The following is a 25,385-nucleotide window of genomic DNA, read 5'->3' as shown; positions in this document are numbered from 1 at the left end:
ACTGATTGAGAAAGAAAGCACCACTGTCCCATCATCCACAGAGACAAGCAGAGCTGCAACAACCTCTACATCAGTGACCACTACTCAAACAACTGGAGAAGCAAGGACGACAGAGACTGTCACAGAAAATAAAACAACCACATCTCAGACACCACAGCCCACCACCACAAGACCACCAAATGTGTTGACAACTGAACTAACAAGCCAACCAAAAACCACAGCTACAACTACTGCTGAGGAAATCACATCTACATCATCTGAATTGTCAACATCTTCAAGCTCATCTGCTCCAACAACACATATCTCACTGCCAGTTGTAACATCCACACAACCAACAACAGTAACAGAGACAACAGCTGTGCCAGTCACTACAGTTTTGTCATCAACAACAAAAGGCCAATCCTCAACTGAAGCTGAGATCACCACTGAGGGGGTTTCTTCAACAACAAAACCAGTCAAAGCTGAAACAACCCTTGCAACAACCACACAAACCATCCCAACCACAACACTGCTTGAGAAAGAAAGCACCACTGTCCCATCATCTACAGAGACAAGCAGAGCTGCAACAACCTCTACATCAGTGACCACTACTCAAACAACTGGAGAAGCAAGGACGACAGAGACTGTCACAGAAAATGAAACAACCACATCTCAGACACCTGTGCCCACCACCACAAGACCACCAAAAGTGGTTACAACTGAACTAACAAGCCAACCAAAAACCACTGCTACAACAATTGTTGAAGAAATCACATCTACGTCATCTGAATTGTCAACATCTTCAAGCTCATCTTCTCCAACAACACATATCTCACTGCCAATTGTAACATCCACACATCCAACAACAGTAACAGAAACAACAGCTGTGCCAGTCACTACAGTTTTGTCTACAACAACAAAAGCTGAATCCTCAACTGAAGCTGAGATCACCACTGAGGGGGTTTCTTCAACAACAAAACCAATCAAAGCTGAAACAACCCTTGCAACAACCACACAAACCATCCCAACCACAACACTGCTTGAGAAAGAAAGCACCACTGTCTCATCATCTGAATTGTCAACATCTTCAAGCTCATCTGCTCCAACAACACATATCTCACTGCCAGTTGTAACATCCACACATCCAACAACAGTAACAGAGACAACAGCTGTGCCAGTCACTACAGTTTTGTCATCAACTACAAAAGCTGAATCCTCAACTGAAGCTGAGATCACCACTGAGGGGGTTTCTTCAACAACAAAACCAATCAAAGCTGAAACAACCCTTGCAACAACCACACAAACCATTCCAACCACAACACTGATTGAGAAAGAAAGCACCACTGTCCCATCATCCACAGAGACAAGCAGAGCTGCAACAACCGCTACATCAGTGACCACTACTCAAACAACTGGAGAAGCAAGGACGACAGAGACTGTCACAGAAAATGAAAGAACCACATCTCAGACACCTGTGCCCACCACCACAAGACCACCAAAAGTGGTGACAACTGAACTAACAAGCCAACCAAAAACCACAGCTACAACTACTGCTGAGGAAATCACATCTACATCATCTGAATTGTCAACATCTTCAAGCTCATCTGCTCCAACAACACATATCTCACTGCCAGTTGTAACATCCACACATCCAACAACAGTAACAGAGACAACAGCTGTGCCAGTCACTACAGTTTTGTCATCAACAACAAAATCTGAATCCTCAACTGAAGCTCAGATCACCACTGAGGGGGTTTCTTCAACAACAAAACCAATCAAAGCTGAAACAACGCTTGCAACAACCACACCAAGCATCCCAACCACAACACTGCTTGTCATAACAGAAAGCACCATTGTTCCACCATCCAAAGAGACAACAGCTCCAAGCAAAATTGCAACAACCTCTACATCAGTGACCACTGCACAAACAACTGGAGAACGAAGAACAACAGAGACTGTCACAGAAAATGAAACAACCACATCTCAGACACCTGTGCCCACCACCACAAGACCACCAAAGGTGGTGACAACTGAACCAACAAGCCAACCAAAAACCACAGCTACAACTACTGCTGAAGAAATCACATCTACATCATCTGAATTGTCAACATCTTCAAGCTCATCTGCTCCAACAACACATATCTCACTGCCAGTTGTAACATCCACACAACCAACAACACTAACAGAGACAACAGCTGTGCCAGTCACTACAGTTTTTTCATCAACAACAAAATCTGAATCCTCAACTGAAGCTGAGATCACCACTGAGGGGGTTTCTTCAACAACAAAACCAATCAAAGCTGAAACAACTCTTGCAACCAGCACACCAAGCATCCCAACCACTACTGTTATGGTTGAGGAAAGTACAACTATAGAGTACAACACCACAACACTTCACAGAACATCTATCACACCAGTCTCCGAAACTGCCTTCACAAGTCCCACTCCAAAGGTTTTCGTCTCCTCCACAACTATGGGGACATCAATCGCACCCATTACACAAACATTACCATCTTTCACTGGAAAAATTCCTGTGTCTACATCTTCTGTTATTTCATCAACTTCAAGTGTTTGCTGCTTCGTAAATGGCACAGATTTTCAGTCAGGTACAACCACATACTTGCATTTTTAGAAGATTTTAATAGTTTAGAGAGATTTAATAATGTTTACTTCTCTTTATTCCAGGTGATATCATATATAATGTAACTGATGGCTTGGGTTGGTGCTTTACGGCATACTGTAATGCAACTTGTCATATTGTGAAGATTTCAAGATTTTGCGTCATTCCTTCACCCTCCACGCCCTTTACAACCACCCCTTCTTCTTTAACAACAACAAACAAGAACCCAACACAGCCTGTCACACTGATATCTACAAATCCAACCATGGAAACATCAACTACAACTTCTGGGCCTAGTTGTTCTGCTGTTGACCCAACGAGACAGGTAAACCTTCACATTTTAAAGCTGGCAAATGTTCCTTTATTTCTCAACTTTTTAAATAAAAAAATAAAAATTTGTTATGAAAGCAATGTCACGTCCTGAATAAGGATATGTATATTTTTTGCATGGATTATGTCTCACTGTATTATAACATCGGCTCAGTAAAATTGGTCTAAAAATTTGCCCTGATTAAGTTTTTATTGGCTTTGCAGGCCAATGACACTTGGCAGAATGGATGTGAAATCTGTGAGTGCGAAAGTGAGACACTGACTGTCCGTTGCCAGCCTGTGACCTGTCCTTCTTTACCACCTGTTACTTGTGATGAACCTGGACAAGTGCGTCTCAATACGACAGTGGACTGCTGTGAGACCTATGAATGTAGTAAGTGATCTTGAAAAGTATTAAGGACACACAACAGAAATCTCCAAACTATGAAGTACGGTTATGTTCTTGGGGAATGCTTTCATAAAGGAAATAAAGGTTTGAGAGATGTTTTAAGGGGTTCTATGAATCTATGCTATAACATTCAGTTTTCTTAACCTTACCAGTCCAAACCAAACCTTTATGACCACATTTGTGACTCCTTTGGACCGTTAGTAGGGTAGATGCCATATCTAATTATACACACTGTGAGAAATCAATCCATTTAATAAGGTGCGCTTATATATGTACCAGCGAGTTTTCTTTTATATGAATATAAAATGGCTTCCACATTGATGAATGGTGTAACAAAGTTCCATAGAAGGGAAGGAAGGAGTCGGGAACCGGCGAACATTTAACAACTTTAATCAAATCAAAACAATAAACACGGAAGTAAAATGCCGGCAGCGCCCTCACGGACGACTGCCGGCCATACAGAACATAAACACAAACTAAACATATTTCCGGGCCTGGTCCTCTCTCGTAAACAGTCCTGCCGGTCGTCCTCTTAAGCTCCGGATCTCCTCCGTAAAATATGCGGGAACGGTGCGCGCACAGTTGATTCCAACTATCACTCACGCCACCGGCCCCGCCTCACGGCTCTCGTCCCGCCTTCCTCACCACAAATGGTCCATTGAGTGTTCAGAAACTTTACAATATATTTAAAAAATATAATTTTCAGAATTCAATTCACTTTGAAATTATTCTACAGATTGCAATAAGAGCCTGTGCCCTATGGCCGCATTCTACTGCCCACCAGGCTTTATGCCATCCTACAATGTTGCTGCAGAAAGCTGCTGTCCACAGTATTACTGCGGTGAGTATACAACCAGTTGCTCACAGTTGATGCTGTTTCACTGTTTACAAGACCAAAATGTAACCTCATTGCCATCTTAATCTTCACAGCTCCAATGGAAGTCTGTGTCTATAATACCACTGTGTATCAGGTAAAATATTGATATCGCCTCTTTACATAAGTATACATTTTTTAAAAGACATCTAAAATACCTGACACTTGTCTCTCTAGCCTGACTCATCTATGCCAAGTGATGACCCTTGTACGCTTTGTTACTGTGGTCGGAATGTCGACCCTGAAACACAACTGCTTGCTCCAGAGTGTGTGATGGCTGACTGCAACGTGGTCTGTCCAGAGGTACAAAACAAAAAAACAGCAAAACATCCTAAAATACAAACAAAAGTTTGCCTGATTTAGATTTACAAAATGTTTTGTATTATTTAGAAATAATGTTTTCATAATGTAATGGGAATGTTAGAAAAACATTCTTGGAACATTTTTAAGCTGGAAAGTGGCCAGGAAGTGTGATTCCATTCTCCATCTCGGTTTCTTAAGGGTCACGAGTACCAAATGACTCCTGGTCAATGCTGCGGAGTGTGCGTTAGCACCGATTGTGTAGTTTCACTTGATAACGTCACACACACCATCCCAGTGAGTTACTTACATTTTTTAACCACGTTTGTATGGGTCCTGTTTTTACCATTATAACGTGATTCATCAATCAACTGAATGATTTACCGTTAACTATTAACTTCAAATGTCTCTGTTTAACAGGTTAACCAGACATGGCAATCAGTTGATGATAATTGTGTGAAATACACATGTGAACAAGTCAATGGACAGTCAACGACAGTTCAGAGTAGAACCACCTGTCCTGCCTTCAATGCTGAAGACTGTGTCCCTGTAAGTAACGTTTACAAGACAATGTATTTGTACATCAGTATCACTTGAAAATGTATGGTAATATAAATCAATGTTGTGTTTCTTTTTTTTCTACAGGGGACAGAGACATTGGACGCAGATGGCTGCTGTCAAACTTGTAAGGAAAATACTTTTCTAGAGTCTCAGCGGAGATGTTTGTATCTGTTAACATAAGCAGAAGCATGAGCTAAGATGAATGATGCATTTATTATTTATAAACACGAACTGTAATTAATTAATGCTCTACCTGTACTGTTATTGTTAGCTAAATCATTAACTAACGTTAACAAATATGCATTTAACCATATTGTAAAGTGTTACCAAAATATTTTTGTGGGCAAATTAAATCTGTTCTCATAGATTTTGTATGTGTTCATAACACTTAATCACTTCATCACAAAGTAAATTCTGGTAGCATTAAAATAATAAATGATACAGGTTGTTTACGGGTCGTTTTAATCATATTCAATTCCTCCCAGGTACACTGGAGAGTAAATGTAATGTCCAGAAGAACAGCACGATCCTGGTTAGCAATGGCTGTAGAAGCAGCGAGCCTGTGGAAATCACTTCCTGTATAGGGTTGTGCGCCACTTCCTCTTTGTGAGTAATGACATCACAACTGAGCTTCATCTCTCAATACGCCTGCTTCTTGTTCAACATTTGCAGCTTTTCTAAAACCAATGCAAACAACTAGTTTACTTCAAGTTAAATTTAGGGGTGATTTCCTGCACATGCATTAGCTTAAGCCAAGACTAGGCCTTGGTTAAATTAGGATATTTAAGTCATTTTAAAAACAAACTTTACAAAAAACATTGCTGGTGCACATCCTGAGACATAACACTCACATGTACATATTTTAAGATATGATGTTTAATAAACAAAGTTCGGGAGAAGCCCTGGTAAATTACTGCACACCGAGCACATAATCGCCAATCAGACCAATTGTCCAACCGTCGTCAGCAGAACACGTATAAATATAGAGAAGCTCCTCACCTCAATCCTTTCATCCGATTTTCGCAATCCCGCCACCACCCCGACTCCTCTCCTTTTTCCACCCCTGCCTCTGGCAGCCGGGGGGATGGGCGCTCAGGGCTCAGGCATGGTGCGGGCTCTGGGCTCCTTTCCCGGTAAAAGGGGGAGCCCTCTCCCCGGACAGTACGCCAAATACGCATAAATCCTAATTATCCGCAGCCAGAATTTGCAGGGGCGAACTCGTGAAATGTCAGTGCAAGTTGTTTTCGGTTAAGACACCTCTAACATTTAAGTTAGTCTCAGACTAGGCTTAAGCCGTGTTCGGGAAACCGCCCCATAGAGTTCAGCGTACTTAAAATTCAGCATTTCTATTTTTAATAAGTACGTATTTTAGTTTAAGATTAAAAGAAGTAGTAGCAGCACACTTGAATAACCTGTTTAAACAAGGGTATAACAAGGTACATCCAAAATGTGAAAAAAGTTTTTGGTGATAAAAAAATCTCTAGAAAATAATAAGCCAGTTGAGTTTGATAATAACCAAATAAATAATACACTCTAGAAAGAAATGGTCCTATATAGCACTAAAGGTGGTTCTTGGCTAGCGTTCATAGGGGAACCACTTTAAGAACTATATACGTAGAACCATATTTTGGTGCTTCAGTGAACACTTCCGTATAAAGAACCTGTTAAGGCCCTGTGGTTTTTCAGAGGTTCAATGAAGCACCTCAGACATCCCAAATAAACATATAGCACTTAAAGTGAGCAATGTTCTCAATGGGTTTGTCATGGGGTTGTGGCATCACTCATGTGTAGACAGCAAATTATTTAAGTGCTTCTCACTCTTTTCTGATGTGAATGCTGTTACATTAAAAGTAAGTTATGCAAACAATTGAGGAAATACGACAAAATCGATTGTTGTGCCTGTTTGCCGAAGTGTAATGTTGGACACGTTTGCTGCTCCTCAGAGAAACTCCACATGCTATAATCACCTTTCATCTCTTTTTTCCAAATAGATACTCGGCAGAGGCAAACGCTCTCGTCCATTCTTGTTCCTGCTGTCAAGAAATGACAACCAGTAGAAAGGAAGTGACTCTGACCTGCGCTGATGGATCAAACATCACTCAATCGTACACTTACATTGAGTCTTGTGGCTGCAAAGCCTCCGACTGCCCTGGTCAATCCCTCAGGAGACGCAGAAGAAGAGTGTAAAATCATCTTCAACCCTCAACAGTACACTTGTTCTTCTCATGCATGTATCCCACGAGTTTCACAAGTGCAATCTAAAAAGCATAAGTTCTGTTCGTGTTATTGTCGTGAATCTGTAAACGTAAAAGCTTTAACATTTTTGACGTCTCTCCATTCTGTCATGACAATGAAAACTCTCTTAGTCTACTAGTTCTTAATAAACTATTGCACATTAATAAACTATTGTCTGTTTTTATGAGATTTTCGGACAAAATGAACCAAGTTACTTTTTAGAACAGTTGGGTGCAGCTGCTAAAACTGACAGGACATTGGGTCTCAGTGACTTATAATTGCGCATAGTTAGTATTTACACGCACATTCTCACAAAATGTACTTATTCAGAACACTTGCGAACCCATGAATTCATTTTCATCCTCTTTCTGATCATTTCGAAGCAAGCGTGCGCCCAAAGTTTTGGATCTGCACACTAAAACAGCTCCACAGGCTTTCGGCAGCGCAGCCTTCCCAGAGAAAAATGTATAAAGTATATCCTAGCTGTAATAAAATGGATAACAATCATTGCAATACACAAATCTTAAAAAATATATAAGTTTTGGTGAATAACTATTCGTTTATGAGAACTTACACAGATTTCATCCACACATGCTTAGTGAATGTGATCCATTGTGCAGCTTGATCCGGTCTAAACTTCTTCCCCCAGCAAACTCAAGACACCCATATCTCAAACTTTGTAGTACTAAATATCCATAATGATTGTGTAACCACGGATCCAGAGTTCCACTGGAGTAAAACACTTTAATGTTCACAATGCTTCATGGAATACCTTACAAATAGAAATACTTCCAAGTGAATTTAAATATCCCTCATTGGGATTCAATTGGCTTTCTAGTTTATCAAAGTGTATTTTATGTAAAGTACACATAAAAGCACAACATAGTTGTTGTGTAGTGTAGTTCTCCACCAGAAACCTGACTGTTGTCCATTGAGAACCACACTTTTTAGGGGCATATCATGACTAAACCCTAGGACTTTCTTGAAAGGTTTTAAGACTATTGAAAAGAGACATATATGGTGAAAACGAATAGTCAAATTTCAAACTCTCCGCAACCTGACATACCCAGAGCTCTTTAATAATCTTCAAAATAAATTATATTCATGTACATTTATGATACTAAATTGTCTACAGATAAGAGCATACATCTTTATAACATCTTTAAGACACAGGAACACTAGAATAAAGATATGGTATACTGTCCTTCCTGGATACACTTTTGCCCTCAAAGTCATTACAAAAATCATCTCACATCCTCGAACATTCTGGTTTTGAATGCAGATTTAACGACGATAATAACACTTGTTAAATGTACTTGCTACGATTAAGGGCTGACAGACGTAAGTGTGTATATTTACAGGGATTTTTGGTATAATGTTCTACATGGTTGGTACAGATGAAGTTGTCCGGTTACAGCTCCTCTGCCATCTGAAGCAGAGAGTTTATGGCAGTTTCCTTGTTTCCTTGTTGGGCCTCCAGGACGGTACGAATCACCTCCTTATCTAGGTTGGGGAACATGTCCTGAAGGGCTTTAAGGTCCTCCTCAGTACAGGTGGCGATCTGTGGCACGACGGGTGGGGTGGCCGGCATCCCCATGGGTACCACACCTTGGTTGTACATACCGGGAACACCTAACAGCGGGATGACAAAAGACAAAAAGGTAACTTCTGTACTGTTGGTTTCGTAAAAGCCAAATATCCTTAAAGCTTCATTGACAAGTGTCGTAATGACGATTACAGAAAATTATTTCATCCCCGGTTATTTAAGGGTTCTTAATGCGTAACGTACAAACCTGCAATGGGAACGTAGCCAACTCCCTGCTGATATACTGTCGGCATCAGAACCACAGGCTGCGCTGGCATCATCATTCCGGCTGGCATTGACTTAAACAGGAAAGAGATAGAGACTGAGAACATGACAGATGAAGATCATAAATTCAGAATGTTATGCTAACCAACAGCAAAAACAAATTTTTGCTCACATAGAATAAAATAAACATATGCTTACAGTGCATTAACAAGGTAATAAAAATAATGTCCTCAACATTTGATCACTCTCTCACAATTTTGTTATGGCAAAATCATAATAGAATAATGGAAGAGAAATGTCAATTCTTCATCAGATACATAGAAAAAATTTAGACACTTTCTAAATATTGGTTCAATAGAAGATCCATATCAATTCATATCGATGACGTTATCAATTCAAGCATTTGAAATGAATATAAACTTCACAATATTTGAAACTTCTGTCTCAAATTGTGGTAAATGTGAGTGGGAGAGGATCTTACGAAAACAAGGTTCGGAACCACTGATCTAGAATAAACATTAGAAATGTGCACCCAAAGTGTAAATATTCATACAAATGCCGTCTCTTTAGACTGGATATACTTACTGAATATCACACCTAACGTCCTGACTAGATTTTGACTGTCCAGAGTCAATCATTTGATGTTAAACCCCTACAGAACCATAGACAGAAGTATTGATGAAGACAGGACTCACAGCAAAAGACATGACCAGATTAATCATGCCTTCTTTATCATCTCCCTGTCTGCCGCTCAAACTGTACCACTCATCCACCACACTGCCCTCCCGCAGACCCTCTGGGATTGTCACGTGTGTCCATGCGATGCGATCATCCATGGAGAACGCCCGCTGTCAATCAACATCGATCGTCACTTCAAACCGGCCAGTGCAAGTGATTCAATCAACAACAAAAGGTACGTTCATGAAGTACGTTTATTCGATTCTGACCTCATCGAAGATCTCCAGATAGAAGGAGTCCACTCCAGGTGGTACGGTGCACTGAATTACTTTGTTCCAGCGTGGGTTCTTTGCGCCATTGTGAGCTGTGGGCGTCTCATAGACGGCGTATCCAAGTCGAATCCGGCAGTAAGGGTCCATGCGTGTCATACCGTAGTTCTTTGCTAGCTTTGCCTGTGAAAACAGGAGTTTGATATTTATATATAAATCGGTTTTAGATTTAAAGTTATATTTGTAAATTAAAATATTCTATATTGCCATTAATTGCACTGCTTAAGAGTAGCGGGACATTCAGTTTTACATAATAGAGAAATAAAACATCTAATGTTAAGCTGTTGAGATGTAGAATAAAAGTCATTTATTTTCCTAAAAATATAATAACTTGCTATACACGTAGTGTTACAATAAAATAAACAATAATCGTTTAAACTATATATATGTTTTTAATCAAATAAATAAACTGAAGAAATAAACTGTGTCACACAGTAAAGTCTGTTGAAGATTAACTGTTATGGGAACTGTTTTACGAAATGAAAATGATTGGCTAACTTTAGTTAAGGACAAGAAGTCACCTGACAAAGCATTATAATGAGTAATCATGACACGCAGATGTACCTGCACGACTGTGACACTGAGACGGCCAGCGGCTCCCAGAGATCCTCCGAACTGCAGCTGCCGGGCGGCCTGAGCGTCTAACTGCACCTGGTGCTGCTGTAGAGTTGGTGTGATCCTCAAGAAGTCCTGAGACAATTCACCAATAAAGACCTGAAAACATCAAAGAAATGAGTTTTAGATTAGAGAATATAGTTCAGAATTAAGAACTGCAAGAATTCAACTGCAGTATATTTTGTATCTGTATATTGTATATAATTTCTTATAAAATAAAACTAGTATCTTTGTATTAGCACCTATTGCTCCTGTATGACATATCGCTTATTGCTCCCTGAATTCTTTGTAAGTCACTTTGGATAAAAGAGTCTGCTAAATGACTAAAAGTAAAAAACTTTTACCATTCTGACCCGGCTCTATACCGTTCTGACCCGGCTCTATACCGTTCTGACCCGGCTCTATACCGTTCTGACCCGACTCTTTCCCGTTCTGACCCGACTCTATACCGTTCTGACCCGACTCTATACCGTTCTGACCCGACTCTTTCCCGTTCTGACCCGGCTCTATACCGTTCTGACCCGGTATATATCGCTTATTGCTCCCTGAATTCTTTGTAAGTCACTTTGGATAAAAGCGTCTACTAAATGACTAAAAGTAAAAAACTTTTACCATTCTGACCCGGCTCTATACCGTTCTGACCCGGCTCTATACCGTTCTGACCCGACTCTTTCCCGTTCTGACCCGACTCTATACCGTTCTGACCCGACTCTATACCGTTCTGACCCGACTCTATACCGTTCTGACCCGACTCTTTCCCGTTCTGACCCGGCTCTATACCGTTCTGACCCGGTATATATCGCTTATTGCTCCCTGAATTCTTTGTAAGTCACTTTGGATAAAAGCGTCTACTAAATGACTAAAAGTAAAAAACTTTTACCATTCTGACCCGGCTCTATACCGTTCTGACCCGGCTCTATACCGTTCTGACCCGACTCTTTCCCGTTCTGACCCGACTCTATACCGTTCTGACCCGACTCTATACCGTTCTGACCCGACTCTTTCCCGTTCTGACCTGGCTCTATACCGTTCTGACCCGGTATATATCGCTTATTGCTCCCTGAATTCTTTGTAAGTCACTTTGGATAAAAGCGTCTACTAAATGACTAAAAGTAAAAAACTTTTACCATTCTGACCCGGCTCTATACCGTTCTGACCCGGCTCTATACCGTTCTGACCCGGCTCTATACCGTTCTGACCCGACTCTTTCCCGTTCTGACCCGACTCTATACCGTTCTGACCCGACTCTATACCGTTCTGACCCGACTCTTTCCGGCTCTGTACCATTATGATGTTATGTTTTATTTATATTTGTGTCGTGTTGTGACCCAGCTCTTTACTTACGAAACCTTTACAGATTTTCAGTATGTAGTGTGTTTTGGGTCTCATTCCAACATGATTTTATTGTGATACAGGTAACCAATCGAACCCAACACCAGTAGAGACGCACTACATCCCATTATGGTTTCCATTAAAACCAACACAATTCCGATTACGCCCATTAACATTAGAATTTAATGTCATGCTATATTTTAAGTTAGTTTAAAGAACACATCTTTACTAACTGATATATGAAGCATCAATTAAAGACGCTTTGTAAAATAGGACATTAGCTCATCAACTCCACCAGCGACAGACATGTTATTGTTTATGTCTTGTGTTGTTGTGAGATGTGACAGCGTGAAGTTTTATTGTCATTTCAATCTTCATTCTCGTCTACCATCTGTACGCGTTTATTTTATATAAAGATCTAATATTGCGCAAATTCCGAGTGGTTATTGTCATTATGGGGAAATGACGCGCATCTCTTGTTGTAACAGCACACAGTAAGAATAAAGTCTCACCTGACCCCTTTGCGTAGTGACCGTTGTTGCCATGTTTACCGTAGATTAGGTTTAAATGTGTTGCTGCTGAAAAAAAAGACAAAATTAAAAACAATAATACACAGCGATCTGTGTCAGCTCAGCTCGAGATATGAGGAAGCGATCGAGAGCACCCGTCCCGCTGAGAACTTCAAAATAAGAGTCTCTGTTGGACAATTCAGAACAGCTCGAAGTAAAGTAAATTTACGTAGCAATAAAAATAAATCTATATATAACATTGATCGAAGCTTGAAGTGGAATACACATGAACTTACTGTAAACAATATATCACATTTGCTCATGGAGTACTGTTTATGGTGGCAGATCACTATTTCTTAGAATGCTGCAATCTTCAAAATGGAAACAACATGAAATAAAAAAAAAAAATGCTCTGTTTTTATTCATATTCGTGTTGTATTCATGAAAATACTTCACTTTTGTGCATCCGTGTTCATTTTGCAACTCAGTATCTTCCTGTATAGTGTCAGTGTTTGTGTCTGTCTGCTTTACTACATTGTGTAAAATAAATATATTAATTCTGCAAAACCGGTTATAATGACGTGGTTACACCTGTGGCAGGTTTAAAGTTAAAGGAGGGGTTTACTATCTAAATTCACTTCCTGATTCAACATTAGGAGATTTCCTGATGTGCAGTAAGGTACGACTTCTTATTTAAATGTGTTATATCACTTTCTGGAAAGAAGCTTCGCCTTAGATGCAATGCTATACGTTTATGTAACTTAATAGTGATTTACTAGGATAACAACGTGGACGTGTGGTTCAAGACACGCCTTGCGTGGGGATATATTAAGTTGGTAATTTACTCCTAGGCGTAAAATATTTGAAAGGTTATTATTTTGACTGTGCTCTCTCACGGTTTGTTGTGTAAATCAGTGTCGCTTACACTTTTCGCACGAAAAGAGAAAAAAACATCGAACATACCAGGAAATCTGTCATCTCCCAGGGTTGCCAGGTCCGCTGGAAGTAGCTCATTTGACATTGAACGACGTATCAATATAAATACAATCATTTCAAACAGTAAATGTTTAAGGCGAATTAAAAAGTATTGAACAACAGCCATGCGTGGATCAACGAAGTAAAAATCTCATGAAAAAAAAACGAAATCTTTGGCATATCTTGAGTTTGTTAATGAGTGACTTTTAAAGAAAGACCTGGCAACTCTCTAGCAGTCCGTCCCAGGAAGCTGCAGACGCGTAATGTTGTTGTGATGAAACGATGAACGTGAGTTCTCCGGATTTAACTCTTTTTCTTTTGAATCATGAACAGGAGTCAACTGAAACGATCCAGGATATTAAGAATGGCCCTTTCAGACCCCATGAATCCGGAGGACAAAGACGAGCCGTTTGTTCTGCGAGCGCTCAAGATCGCGATGGTCGTGGCTCTGTACTGGTTCATCTCCATCACTATGGTCTTTCTCAATAACGCACTGTTGGACAGCAAGGAACTGGACGCGCCGATATTCGTCACGTTTTTCCAGTGTGTGGTCAGCGTGGGACTATGCTGGCTCATGCACTTTCTGTCCAAGCTGTGTCCGGGGCGCGTGGATTTCCCCTCATTGAAACTGGACCTGAGGGTGTCCAGGGAGTTATTGCCTCTGTCTCTGGTCTTTATAAGCATGATCACGTTTAACAACCTGTGCCTGAAGCACGTGGGAGTTGCCTTCTACACCGTTGGCAGATCGCTCACCACCGTATTTAACGTCATTTTATCGTACTTCGTTCTTAAACAGACCACGTCTTTTTACGCGTTGCTGTGTTGTGGATTCATTCTGGGTGAGTTTAATTCGCATCGGCCGGGTACAAAGTCAAAGGAACATTCTTGCGTGTTACAGATTATCGATATTAACACCGAGTCAGTGTAGTTTATGAATGGGGAAAAGTGCAGCCTGTACTAGCGAAGAAGTCCCGCCTTCTGGAGAAAAGAACCAATCATCAATCGAAAGAGACGCGCAGTCGCTGTGGGGGAGGGGCTTCTTGTGAAACTGTGCGCATGCGCAGTAGGCTGGACGTCTTCGCAAATTGAGCTGAAATCTGTGTTAGAATTGGTGCCACGTCTAGTTGTTTAGCAGAAATATGTAGTTGAATTGCGACCTTTGAGAGCAAATTCAATACATTTACACGTAATTTCCTAAAATGACTTTATCTGCAGTGGGCTAAGTTACAAGATTTATCTGCACAGTGAAATACCTGGATGGCCGACCAAAAGATTTTTAAGGAAAGCACAGAATACTCAAACCTTGAGTTTTTAAGCGGTCATCTCTATTTCATAAGGAACTTAAATAGTTTATTTGTCTGAGAATGACGTGACTTTCACGCAACAGGACAAGTTCATATTCATCAGTCATGTGACATGTTTTACAGCAGTCACATTTTCTGGTGGCACTATCTTTGTAATACATTAACATTTTTGCCAATTATTAGGATGCCATTTATTAACACAACACATTATAAATCTATCCTGACATTTGATTTTCCCTTAGGTGGTTTCTGGCTCGGTGTGGATCAGGAAGGGGTGGCCGGCTCCCTGTCCTGGACGGGCGTCATTTTCGGGGTCCTGGCCAGTCTCTTTGTCTGTCTTAATGCCATCTACACAAAGAAAGTGATGCCAGTGGTGGACGGAAATTTATGGAAGCTCTCTTACTACAACAACCTCAACGCCTCTGTGCTATTTATACCGCTCATTTTTCTATTCGGTGAAGTGGGAAATTTGTCTCAATTTACCCGACTGACAGACTTACATTTTTGGGGCATGATGATTTTGGGTGGAATCTTCGGTTTTGCAATTGGTTACGTAACCGGACTTCAGATCAAGTTCACCAGCCCGTTGACGCACAATGTGTCCGGCACTGCCAAAGCGTGCGCCCAGACGGTGTTGGCAGTAGCGTACGAGGCGTCCAGTAAGAGCGGGCTCTGGTGGACCAGCAATATGATGGTGCTCTTTGGATCTTCTGCGTACACGTGGGTCAAAGGACTTGAGATGAATAAAATTAAAGCACCTGTGGACACAGAAAGCACAACTCCTCTAAAGACTAAAGACGACTCCGGGGTGTAGAAGTTTTTTCAAAGCTTTTTAAGTTTTATTTTGATTTTGTTTAAAGCCAGTTTGTTTACTGAATCTACCCGTTTTATACTATTATATGGTTGTTTCATCATTTGTTGTATTTAAATGATTGGTTGGAAAATATTAAAGCAGGTTGTTAATTCATTTGTTTAATATCATTTTTTTACCTTTCATATAAAAAAGGACTGGGACGATATCGCTGCAGTTCTTATGCTTACGTTAGGTGCGTCCCACATCACGCACTTACGCTGTTTTGTAATATAGATAGTATGAGTAGTGCGTTCACATTGAAAATTCTCAAAGAAATGCATTTGAAGGTACCTGCATGATGCACTTTTTTTAGCCGAAAATATGAAGTGTGGACATTTGACGCGCTCAACGGTCACTGTTCGTGCGATTAGTATAAAATTGTTTAGTATTCCATTTGGAACGATAATACCCATTCAAAAATTCATACATTACAGGGTTGCGTGGATAGTACATAAGTGCATGGTGTATAATATGTCATTTGGGACAACTTTTTTTTTTTGGCGTGAAAATAAAAAATCTTAATAACATTCCAAGAAGTCCAAATAGCAGCATAACAAAAATAAGCAAAATAAACATAAATTAGAAAAAATAACACAAAAATAAATAGAAATACAAAGGGATTTATCACCATAAAATACCTTCCAAAGATTACATTTTGGGGGCTTTTTTATGAATCACTAGTTTGGAAGATCAGTAAAGGGATACTATGTGTATCTCTGGACCATGAGTGTCCATCATAAAGTTTTGATGATTATGATGATGATGATGATGACTTCTCCCAAAATTTCCATTTACTCGGTTGTTCCAAATAAATGTGTTTGTTCTGATGAACACAGAGAGAGATATTTGGAAGAATGCTTATAACCAGACATATCTGAACACCCATTGACTCGTATAGTAAAACAATGGTAGTCAAAAGTGCCCCAGAACTGTTTGCTGTCCTGCATTCTTCAAAATGTAATTTTTCCTACGATGCGAGTCAATGGGTGTTGAGATCTGTCTGGTTAAAAGCATTCTCACAAATATCTCTCTGTATTTGGAACAACTCGAAGGAAGTTAATTATGACAGAACTTTTTGGTGAGGTATCCCTTTAAATCTTTCTGAAAAAGTAAGAAAGTGTGTGTGGGTGGGGGGTCAAATCAGATATTACATATTTCAAACTTAACCAAATTTATTTAGAGAATTTGCATAAATAAAACAAATGTTCCAATGACTGCTTCACAAAAGGTGCACTCATTACAATTCACTGTGCACACGTAGTTCTAGGAAAAGCCAATGGTCATATTCTATCTCTGTTTTTCAAACATTTTCAGGTATTTTCATAATAATAAAGTATATTTATAATGATGATGACTGCATCTCGCAGTGATTTTAGACCGAGCAGTACTTTCTACTGATCAAAGAGCCGTAGATCACAGAAGAGCTGTGAATAAAACACAGAATCTCCCTAAACAGGTATAATTAGTGTGAATCGCAATATATCGTCACAGATTGATCATAATTTGACACCTTTAAAGGTTTTGCACTTTTTGTGGAGTTTTAAAACTGCGGAAAACAAAATATAGAGGACTAGAGGTGTCGCATTATACAATCTGGTTACAAAAAATCATTTACAGTATGTCATGTAGATGATTTTGTAATGGTGGTGATTATCTCAGGATTAACTATGACGATGAAACAGTTGAAAACAAAACTGAGGGATTGCAGGGATATTTTATGCAGTAATTGAAATATGAGTTTGTTTGTGTCCTCCTGCTTTTCTCTTCTGTCTTTATTCTTCACAGGTTCTATTTTACAATGTCTGTTGTGCACCTCTTTGAGAAAGAGGACAAACCTGTCAATGCAGTTTATATTTCAGAATATCCGAACACACCCATATTGATATCACGCTTCAGAAAGTGAGCAAAGCCATTGAAAGTTTCTGGTTGAAAAAATGCTTTCTGTATCAGAACTACTCACACGAAAGAACATCTGCCTTTGAATTGTTGATCTTATACCATCCTTGACTATACTCCAATTTACTGGGTTTGTGACTCTCTGGCTAATGTTGAGGAATAGTTGAAGCTTGCAAGCATTAAATGATTCATACATGAGTATGTCTAAAACTATAACAGCAGAATGACTTTTCAGGCGTCATCGGAATCCTCCAAATTGAAATAAATTCAAACAGATCCTTTAGATAAAGGTGTATTCATGCCAACTTTTGCTTAATTTCTTACATTTTTCTAAAGTTAATATGCTTAGATACGTTTCCATACAAAATCTTAACAGTGTCATATAAATATATTTACTATACATAACTATTATTATTTATATTTCTATACACACCAACAAAACATGATCAGTTCACTTTTAATTGCATTCCTTATAGGATAGTGTGACGAGCAGGCCGGTGACGCGAGTGATAATGAGTGTCAGCTGCGTATTGCACCAGTCTCGCATCTCTCACGCAGGAGCTCCGGGAGCATAACAGGACGAGCGACAGGAGGGTATACGTGAGAGGACCTGGCCTGGACATTATGTTGTGTTTGTATGGCCGGCATTTGACCGTTAGGGAGCCACCGGCATTTTAAGTTCGTTTTATGGTATGTTTTATTAAAAGCTTATGTTGCGTTCGCCCTTCCTCACTTTTATTGAATTATTACAGATAGTTCACCCAAAAATGAAAATTCTGTTATCAATAAGTCACCCTCAGTCGGTTTCAAACCTGTATTAATGTCTTTGTTTTGTCTAACACATGTCAGTAACAGATCTCATCGCCCATTTACTGCCATAGGAAAAATACATACTATTGGAGTCAATGGGGGATGAGATCTGTTTGGTTACAGAGATTCTTACAAATATCTTCCTTTGTGTTTAGCAGAACAAAGACATTTATACAGGTTGGATACAACCTTAAAGAACAATCTGAGAGAGTCATTTTCATTTTGGCTGAACTATCCCTTTAGTGAAACATTTGTTTATGTTTAACTTTGTAATTCATGCCATACATGTATGATGTTGTAGCTATGGCACACTAAAGACAATAGTGTCAATTTACTGGTGTTGTTCTCTTTTTATATTGGCACATTGCAACTAAACAGCTGGTCCATTTGACCTGAATGTTGTGCTGTGGCTCAAGAAGGTACCCGTTGATACTCAAACTCTCATCATTTTAAACCAATAACACTTTTTCACATTTATATATTACACATTGAAGTTAATTTATAAAAATATCATTAGATCATAGCTTATTTGATTGTATTATAGGTCATTTTTACATAACGTGGCCCATTTTCGCCGACTTCGTGTGCTTCCTTTTACAGCAAATAAACAAACCTAAAGATCCTTTCAATACGTGTTGCTGCCATATAGCAGCTTACTATATATTCTTTTTTACACATATACTGATAACATGAACTTGACTAGTAATAAACTTGATAATAAGATTTAATATCAACATTGTGTTAATTACAGTGTTAACAGAAGAGTTTAATAAATGTTGTAGAACAGGTTCATTTAAAGGGCATCTTGTTGACTTTTGTTGACCTCTGCTTCTGGCTAAATGTTGTGGAAAGGTTTGGATATAATAGACAGTGAGATATTGCATTAGAGTTCGTTGATTTTAAAAACAGATGAATTTTGTGTGATGTGTAGAATTTGCAAATGCAAGTATGTCACCAGTCAACACCACCATCAATTTCTCTGTAACATCAGTGGTACTTTCAAAGCACTTTACAAAAATCGTTTTACATTTCTGTGACTCGGGTTGCATATTTGAGTATGCAATCTTTGTGTCAGGAATTATAAATACTGCTTTGCATTATGCCCTGAACTTCATTCATGAAGAAGTTGAGTTGATAGAGCAAATGAGAAGATAAAGCAGTCTGTATGACTGGAGATTTAAGAAACCAAACAGAACACCACACACCAGCGGTGGTCTACCAAGATCCTTTCAACATAAATGATTTGACTTGATTAGCAAAAGCACCCGGTTTGTTCTTTGTGGAACCAAAAATGTTTCTTCTATGGCATCGTTGTGAACAACCTCTTAAGCACCTTTATGTTTAAGAGTGATCTAGAACCTTCTCTGTTTTTCCCACAAAAGGTTTTTATGGATGTCTTTATGCAACCATGCAGCTTGGGGAATATAGAAGTAAAAACTGGGGCCTCATTTGTACAATGTTTCTTAATTGTAGTTTCTTTAATTTTCTCAAAGTGTGTATAGCCATATGTGTGATTTGTAGAACGTACGTACGGACACACAGAAAACGTGTATACACAATCTTGAAATTCCAAGCAGCAGTTTTAGATCTCCACCTTTAAACGATGTCTAATAATATCATTGATAGATATCAGAGCACCTGTCAAGGTCCAAATCCTCACATTTACATTTAGTCATTCTCTGGATTATTGTTTTTTGTTATTGTTTGCTGTTTTCGAGCCGGGAGTGCCCCATCTCACTGTGTACTGGATTTCTAACCAGCAGGACTAATAAACCCTTTTTGTGATCTCACCTCCTGCATCTGAGTCCTTAATCGCACGCATTACACCAGCTAAAAGAAAAATGTGAAAGTTTAGTAATTACACATTTGAACGAGGTTTGACCCAGAGAAAAAAAAAGCATGTTGATGGTTGCTTGCACTCGGCAATTTACATTGTAAATGACTGAACGTGTCTAATGTTCATGCAGAGAGACAGATGAGCTTGATGGAGACAGGTGAATGTGTCATCATCATACTGATAAAAGTCACAGTGTTGATTGTTAAAGACAGGCAGGCAGACAGACAGACAGACAGACAGACAGACAGACAGACAGACTCGGCTTTAATCAGACATGGTGAAGCTTTACAGGTTTCTGCTCATCTTACTGGGTAAAGTACAACATGCGTTGTCCATTAATTATTTAACATTTCTCTTTGTTTACACAAAATGAATTTAATTTAATTTGTACAATTTCTAATTTAGTTATTATTTAGTTCTCTTTCATGGATGTACAGCCCATAGCAATGTGGTTGGACAGGGAAAAGGTTTTATGTGATTTATTTTTGATCAGATTAAAGGTCAGATTGACATTTGCGCTTTTTGCATGTGGTTGAATCTTTGTTTCTTGGTTGTTGTTTGATTTTTACAATTCAGATTTTCCTATCAGAGTTCATTATATTAACATTTAAGTGGCCTCTCCACACAAATGCAAGTTTATTTAACATGACGATAACTTGATTAAAGTGGGCTGGTGGTGAAACTTGTGCGATGGGAAATACCTTCAAATGTCCATAAAAATAAAAAATAAAAAAATGAATTTGATAAAATTGCCCAGAAGCCTAAATTCAGCACATTCCTATACATTTCTTGTCTACCTCAAGTTCACAAATACCGGCATGTTCATGGCACAAATCATCATCATCATGTAGATGTTTTATTAAATACCAATAAATATCAAAGTGTGCTCATTGGATTTTAAATGTGAAAAATGTATATATTTAACTAAAAGGTCTTGGGTAAGCCATGGTAAAAAATATATTATTACAAGGTATGTATAATACATTGCATTTCTGTCAAAAGATCCTCCAAAAAAATGACATACTGGACCTTTAAAGATAAGCACATTTCTAACACATTTGAATTCAATGTTCCCCTTTTTTTTTTGCAGCGCTATCATCATCAATTCATGAAGTGACAAACGGATTGCAAGGTGGGAATCTATTATTTCAGATTGTCTTCATTTTGACACTTTGATGCGTTTGCTTAAATTAGCATCTATGTCCCCGTGACCCATTACAGCCACTTTGATGACCATCATTATTTTAGCTAAAGACCTCTGACGGCCTCAGTGTTTGCTGATTCATCATCAGATGAAGAACTGGGAAATGAGTCTTTAACCACACTCTCGTGCTGTTCCAAACTCATCACTTACGTCTTTCATCCATTTCCAGTCAATTTGGCCAGAGAAGGAGCTGCTACACAATCATCCACCTACACCGACAAGACTGCTGACAAAGCTATCGATGGCAATCCAGACACGATGTGCACGGAAACCGTTATTGGGAGTGACCCGTGGTGGAGACTGGATCTGCACGATGTGTATTATGTGAACAGAGTCGTCATCACCAACAGATTTATCTGCTGTTCAAGTGAAATAAACGGAGCAGAGATTCACATCGGAAACTCTCTGGAGACCGACGGCAACAACAATCCCGTGTGCGTGTCTCGTTCAGTCATATCCTTGGGTTTTTATACTCATTATAATAGAGTCCAGGCAGATGCAGTTGAATTGATGCTCAATGTAAACATTTTAAAATGTTTATTTCAAAATAATGCCAGATATTATATTACAAGGTTTAGAAAAAGTTGATACTATTGACTCTTTATGATTCCATAGTTTTCAGCAAATACATAAGTTGTATGTTTATAGTTTAATCTATAGTGTCAGACAGATGTATATGCATTTTTGTCAGGGTCAGGGGGCCACAAAACTGTAGTTGGTTGTAGTTTATCGCTCAAAAGCAAAACAATCATCCAAAATAATTATTGGAATTTTTACTTCAAATGACAATCTACAAAGTACATGCTTAAGGGATACCAGCTCTACATCTCATTCATATCATGTGTCTCTCTCTCTTTCTCTCTTTAGATGTGCTGTTGTATCTAATATTCCAGCAGGGGAGTCCTACACCTACTATTGTGGTGAAATGGAGGGACGGTATGTCAATCTGTTTATTGCTGGGGAGAACAAGATTCTTACTATGTGTGAGGTGGAGGTCTACGGTAAAGGTAAATCTGTAGTATTGACGTAATTTTAAAATTCACTGGGTTGTGAAGTACATGTACGGATTTCATGTATGTGCGTGTATGCTGTTTGTTAGGTCGTTCGGTGGCAAAGACGATGGTCAAGATGCGGTTTAGCTCCAGTGCTGATTTGAGTGACCCATCGGTGAGAAACAATCTTCTTAAACAGGTGAGAGAAACAAGTCAATTATAAAGACTGTGAAAAATATGAGCAGTGTTTCTGCAGCTGAAATAGTATTATTATTGATTAGATATTATAAATAATACTATAACATTCATTAGTATAACAATATCAAAATGTCATTGTAAGATAATACCTCGCTATAAAGTCCACGGTACAATATTTATTGCAATATTTAAAATGACAAATGGACAATTCCAACGTTATGGATTTGACATAAAAATACTCAGAGAATTAATTTGTTACGAATATATTGAACCATCTGTTTATATTTGACTAAATCCATGTTGATAGAGTGTTTACATCCAAAAATGTCTATGAACACATTTTCTATTTTAAGAAGGGAAATAAACATGTGTTACGGATGTGACAAAAAAAGACGCAGTTTATGGGAGACGACAAACTTTGAGGGATTTCTGTGAAATAAAATGCACAATCGTGAAGCAATAATAGCCAATTCATGAAGAAGGGATGCCTCTTTATAGAACATAAAGGAGTAACATTATTTTATAAAGTATTGTGTCCATTTCTAGAAATATGAAGCGTTATGGATGTGTCAATCCTGAAAATGGCTCTTAAAAATAAAACAAATGCAATGTGAAGAGAGATCTCGCATGGGTATTTGAACCACTACATGTTAATATCTGTGCTGTTACCATACTAAAAATACAAATATTTCATGGTGAAGGCTACATTTTCACAGATTGCCCCAATGATGACATGTGCCATAAGCATCTTCTGTATCCTCTTATCATAACTGGAGGTGTGAGTTATAGTATGATCCCTTTATAAAATAAATGCACTAGATGGACCTTGACAAAGGTAACGTCTATTATTTTTTCTAACATTCTCTATGTTAGGTCCGGAAGACCTGTCGTTTTAATACAGTCATGTGACCACGATATTATTGAGACAATTTTATTATTGCGAAAACACTATATCGATAATATTGTTATATCCTGCTATCAATATTATTATTATTATTATTGTTGGTGTTGTTATAATCATAATATTTTTTATAAATAATAAAAATACAATGAATGATGTTTATTCATTTATATTCATAATAATGTATTATTTTTTAATATTGTGTTAATAATATCATATTATTATGTCATTTAGTTGGGAACTGCTCTGGATAACAGAGGATTAAAGAATGTGACGGTGCAGTGGTCTCAGCTCCCTGAGAAAGAAGTGGTCCAGGTGAATGTAAAACGTGAGGCTGGGATATACATCACTTAATCATTTTAGTTTCTATACATATTTCTTGAAGGGATAGTTCACCCTAAAAGAAAATTCTGTCTTTATTTACTCACCTGTATACATCTGTCTTTGTTCTGAGAAAAACAAAGGAAGATATTTGGAAGAATGTCAGTAAACCAAACAGATCTCATTTGGTTGATCTGTTTGGTTGCTGATATTCTCACAAATATCTTCCTTTGTGTTTCTCAGAACAAAGACATTCACCTGAGGGTGAGTCAATGATGACAGAATTTTAATTTTTGGGTGAACTGTCCCTTTAAAAAAACTGTGTGATGACATTATCAAAATTGTATTACTTACAGGTTGTGAAGGACATGAGTAATCTGCAGATCAGCACTCCATATTTATAAAAGGTCGATGCAATTTTTATTTACATTCTTCATGATTAAAATAATTATATATTCACTTTATATATATTTCTGCCGATCCATAATGGCTATAAACTATTTTAGGGTAAGTGTACACGCTCATAACTCATTCTAATGCACATTATAGAACATTGCATATGTTGTAATTGTATGTATTTTTTATTTATTGTTTATGTACTTGAGGGATTTGTTCACTCCCTTTGTCTCTGTGATCATTTCAAGCTGTCTGAGCATTCTCCCTGTAATTCTGTTTCTCTTTAACTATTTCACAAAATTAAATCCTGTATGACCAGAATGTCAACATAACTATGTCCTTTATTATACCCCTCAAAGTTATTAAAATGCATTATACACTGAGCTCTTGGTTTGCATTTCTAATTGCTTATTTCATTTCATTATATCACCGGCAGAAATTAAGACTCACGGCCCACTGAAGCCTGGGGTCTGTCCACACTGGATCAAATCTATAGAAAACATGTCCACCAAAAAATACAATGTATAGCAAATCAATTGCTTTGTTAGCAGAAGAATTTTCAATAACATTCAGGTTTTGTCACGCAGATTGAGATATCCAGTGACTTGGCCTGTGCAAGAGGCCACATGATTGACAGGTAAAGCTATCAATCACGTTTCGTTGTGGGCGCCGTCATGTTTCGAGGCAAAGAAATGTCTCTGCAGTCTCACACAGGTGTACATTCATGGACGTGTCAAAAGTTAATAGCAACAACAATAATTATAAGTGTATGCCGTGAACCTCGTATACTTTTAAGAATGAAATGACGACCCTGATAAATTCTTATTGCAAATGTTGTAAACACGACAGCCAGGGCAGGACTTAGGGTGGTGGGGGCCCCTGGGCTTGAGTCACTTTCGGGCCCTACCTTTTATACATTACTTTAAATAGAACAAAATGATACACAAGCTATGTATTAGAGCAACACAATTCTGAATAAAAATAGAGATCACGATTCTGAACAAACAACTAAACAAAATAACATAATTTATGTTAATTGCTGAAGTCTATAAAAATATTTAATTAATCTGAATTATTTATTTAAAAAAAAAACTTGGGTTTGAATGAATGATTCAATTCCTCAATCAAATACAATTGT

General features: G+C 38.4%; 3 protein-coding genes across 8 annotated transcripts; 2 read left to right on the top strand and 1 right to left on the bottom strand.

Moving 5' to 3' along the window:
- The first annotated feature begins 895 nt into the window (after positions 1-895).
- LOC306904301 (intestinal mucin-like protein) lies at positions 896-7,450 on the top strand. The gene is made up of 11 exons (XM_079474113.1): positions 896-2,585; positions 2,665-2,924; positions 3,134-3,302; positions 4,054-4,158; positions 4,248-4,288; positions 4,369-4,494; positions 4,693-4,788; positions 4,912-5,040; positions 5,137-5,176; positions 5,538-5,658; positions 7,044-7,450. Exons 1-11 carry the CDS (start codon positions 2,330-2,332, stop codon positions 7,237-7,239), a joined length of 1,539 nt encoding a protein of 512 aa, XP_079330239.1. The 5' UTR covers positions 896-2,329; the 3' UTR covers positions 7,240-7,450.
- A 304-nt stretch (positions 7,451-7,754) lies between these two features.
- tollip (toll interacting protein) lies at positions 7,755-14,461 on the bottom strand. Of its 6 annotated transcripts, none has more exons than XM_079453670.1 (8): positions 13,524-14,204; positions 12,857-12,931; positions 12,564-12,629; positions 10,669-10,818; positions 10,045-10,227; positions 9,793-9,945; positions 9,081-9,171; positions 7,755-8,919 (listed from the first exon to the last, which is right to left on the bottom strand). In XM_079453670.1, exons 3-8 carry the CDS (start codon positions 12,594-12,596, stop codon positions 8,699-8,701), a joined length of 831 nt encoding a protein of 276 aa, XP_079309796.1. In that variant the 5' UTR covers positions 12,597-12,629; positions 12,857-12,931; positions 13,524-14,204; the 3' UTR covers positions 7,755-8,698. The 6 variants fall into 6 exon arrangements, with proteins under 6 accessions (XP_079309796.1, XP_079309799.1, XP_079309797.1 ...); XM_079453673.1 differs by lacking the exon at positions 13,524-14,204 and adding an exon at positions 13,017-13,123; XM_079453671.1 differs by lacking the exon at positions 13,524-14,204 and adding an exon at positions 13,017-13,084 and having other exon boundaries at positions 12,564-12,626.
- slc35c1 (solute carrier family 35 member C1) lies at positions 13,875-15,806 on the top strand. The gene is made up of 2 exons (XM_079453657.1): positions 13,875-14,374; positions 15,082-15,806. Exons 1-2 carry the CDS (start codon positions 13,900-13,902, stop codon positions 15,651-15,653), a joined length of 1,047 nt encoding a protein of 348 aa, XP_079309783.1. The 5' UTR covers positions 13,875-13,899; the 3' UTR covers positions 15,654-15,806.
- The last annotated feature ends 9,579 nt before the right edge of the window (positions 15,807-25,385 follow it).

Source organism: Barbatula barbatula (assembly GCF_947034865.1).
Source record: "Barbatula barbatula genome assembly, chromosome: 1".
Taxonomy (NCBI): Eukaryota; Metazoa; Chordata; class Actinopteri; order Cypriniformes; family Nemacheilidae; genus Barbatula; species Barbatula barbatula.
This window is presented reverse-complemented; position numbering and strand designations above follow the sequence as displayed.

Coding starts and splice junctions, on each gene's coding strand:
- LOC306904301 (XM_079474113.1), top strand. CDS start 2,330: ATGGTTGAGGAAAGTACAACTATAGAGTACAACACCACAACACTTCAC. Junction 2,586..2,664: donor TGGCACAGATTTTCAGTCAG/GTACAACCACAT, acceptor TCTTTATTCCAG/GTGATATCATATATAATGTA. Junction 3,303..4,053: donor CTGTGAGACCTATGAATGTA/GTAAGTGATCTT, acceptor ATTATTCTACAG/ATTGCAATAAGAGCCTGTGC.
- tollip (XM_079453668.1), bottom strand. CDS start 12,596: ATGGCAACAACGGTCACTACGCAAAGGGGTCAG. Junction 10,228..10,668: donor TCAGTGTCACAGTCGTGCAG/GTACATCTGCGT, acceptor CTGTTTTCACAG/GCAAAGCTAGCAAAGAACTA. Junction 9,172..9,792: donor ATCTGGTCATGTCTTTTGCT/GTGAGTCCTGTC, acceptor TTCCTGTTTAAG/TCAATGCCAGCCGGAATGAT.
- slc35c1 (XM_079453657.1), top strand. CDS start 13,900: ATGGCCCTTTCAGACCCCATGAATCCGGAGGACAAAGACGAGCCGTTT. Junction 14,375..15,081: donor GTGTTGTGGATTCATTCTGG/GTGAGTTTAATT, acceptor ATTTTCCCTTAG/GTGGTTTCTGGCTCGGTGTG.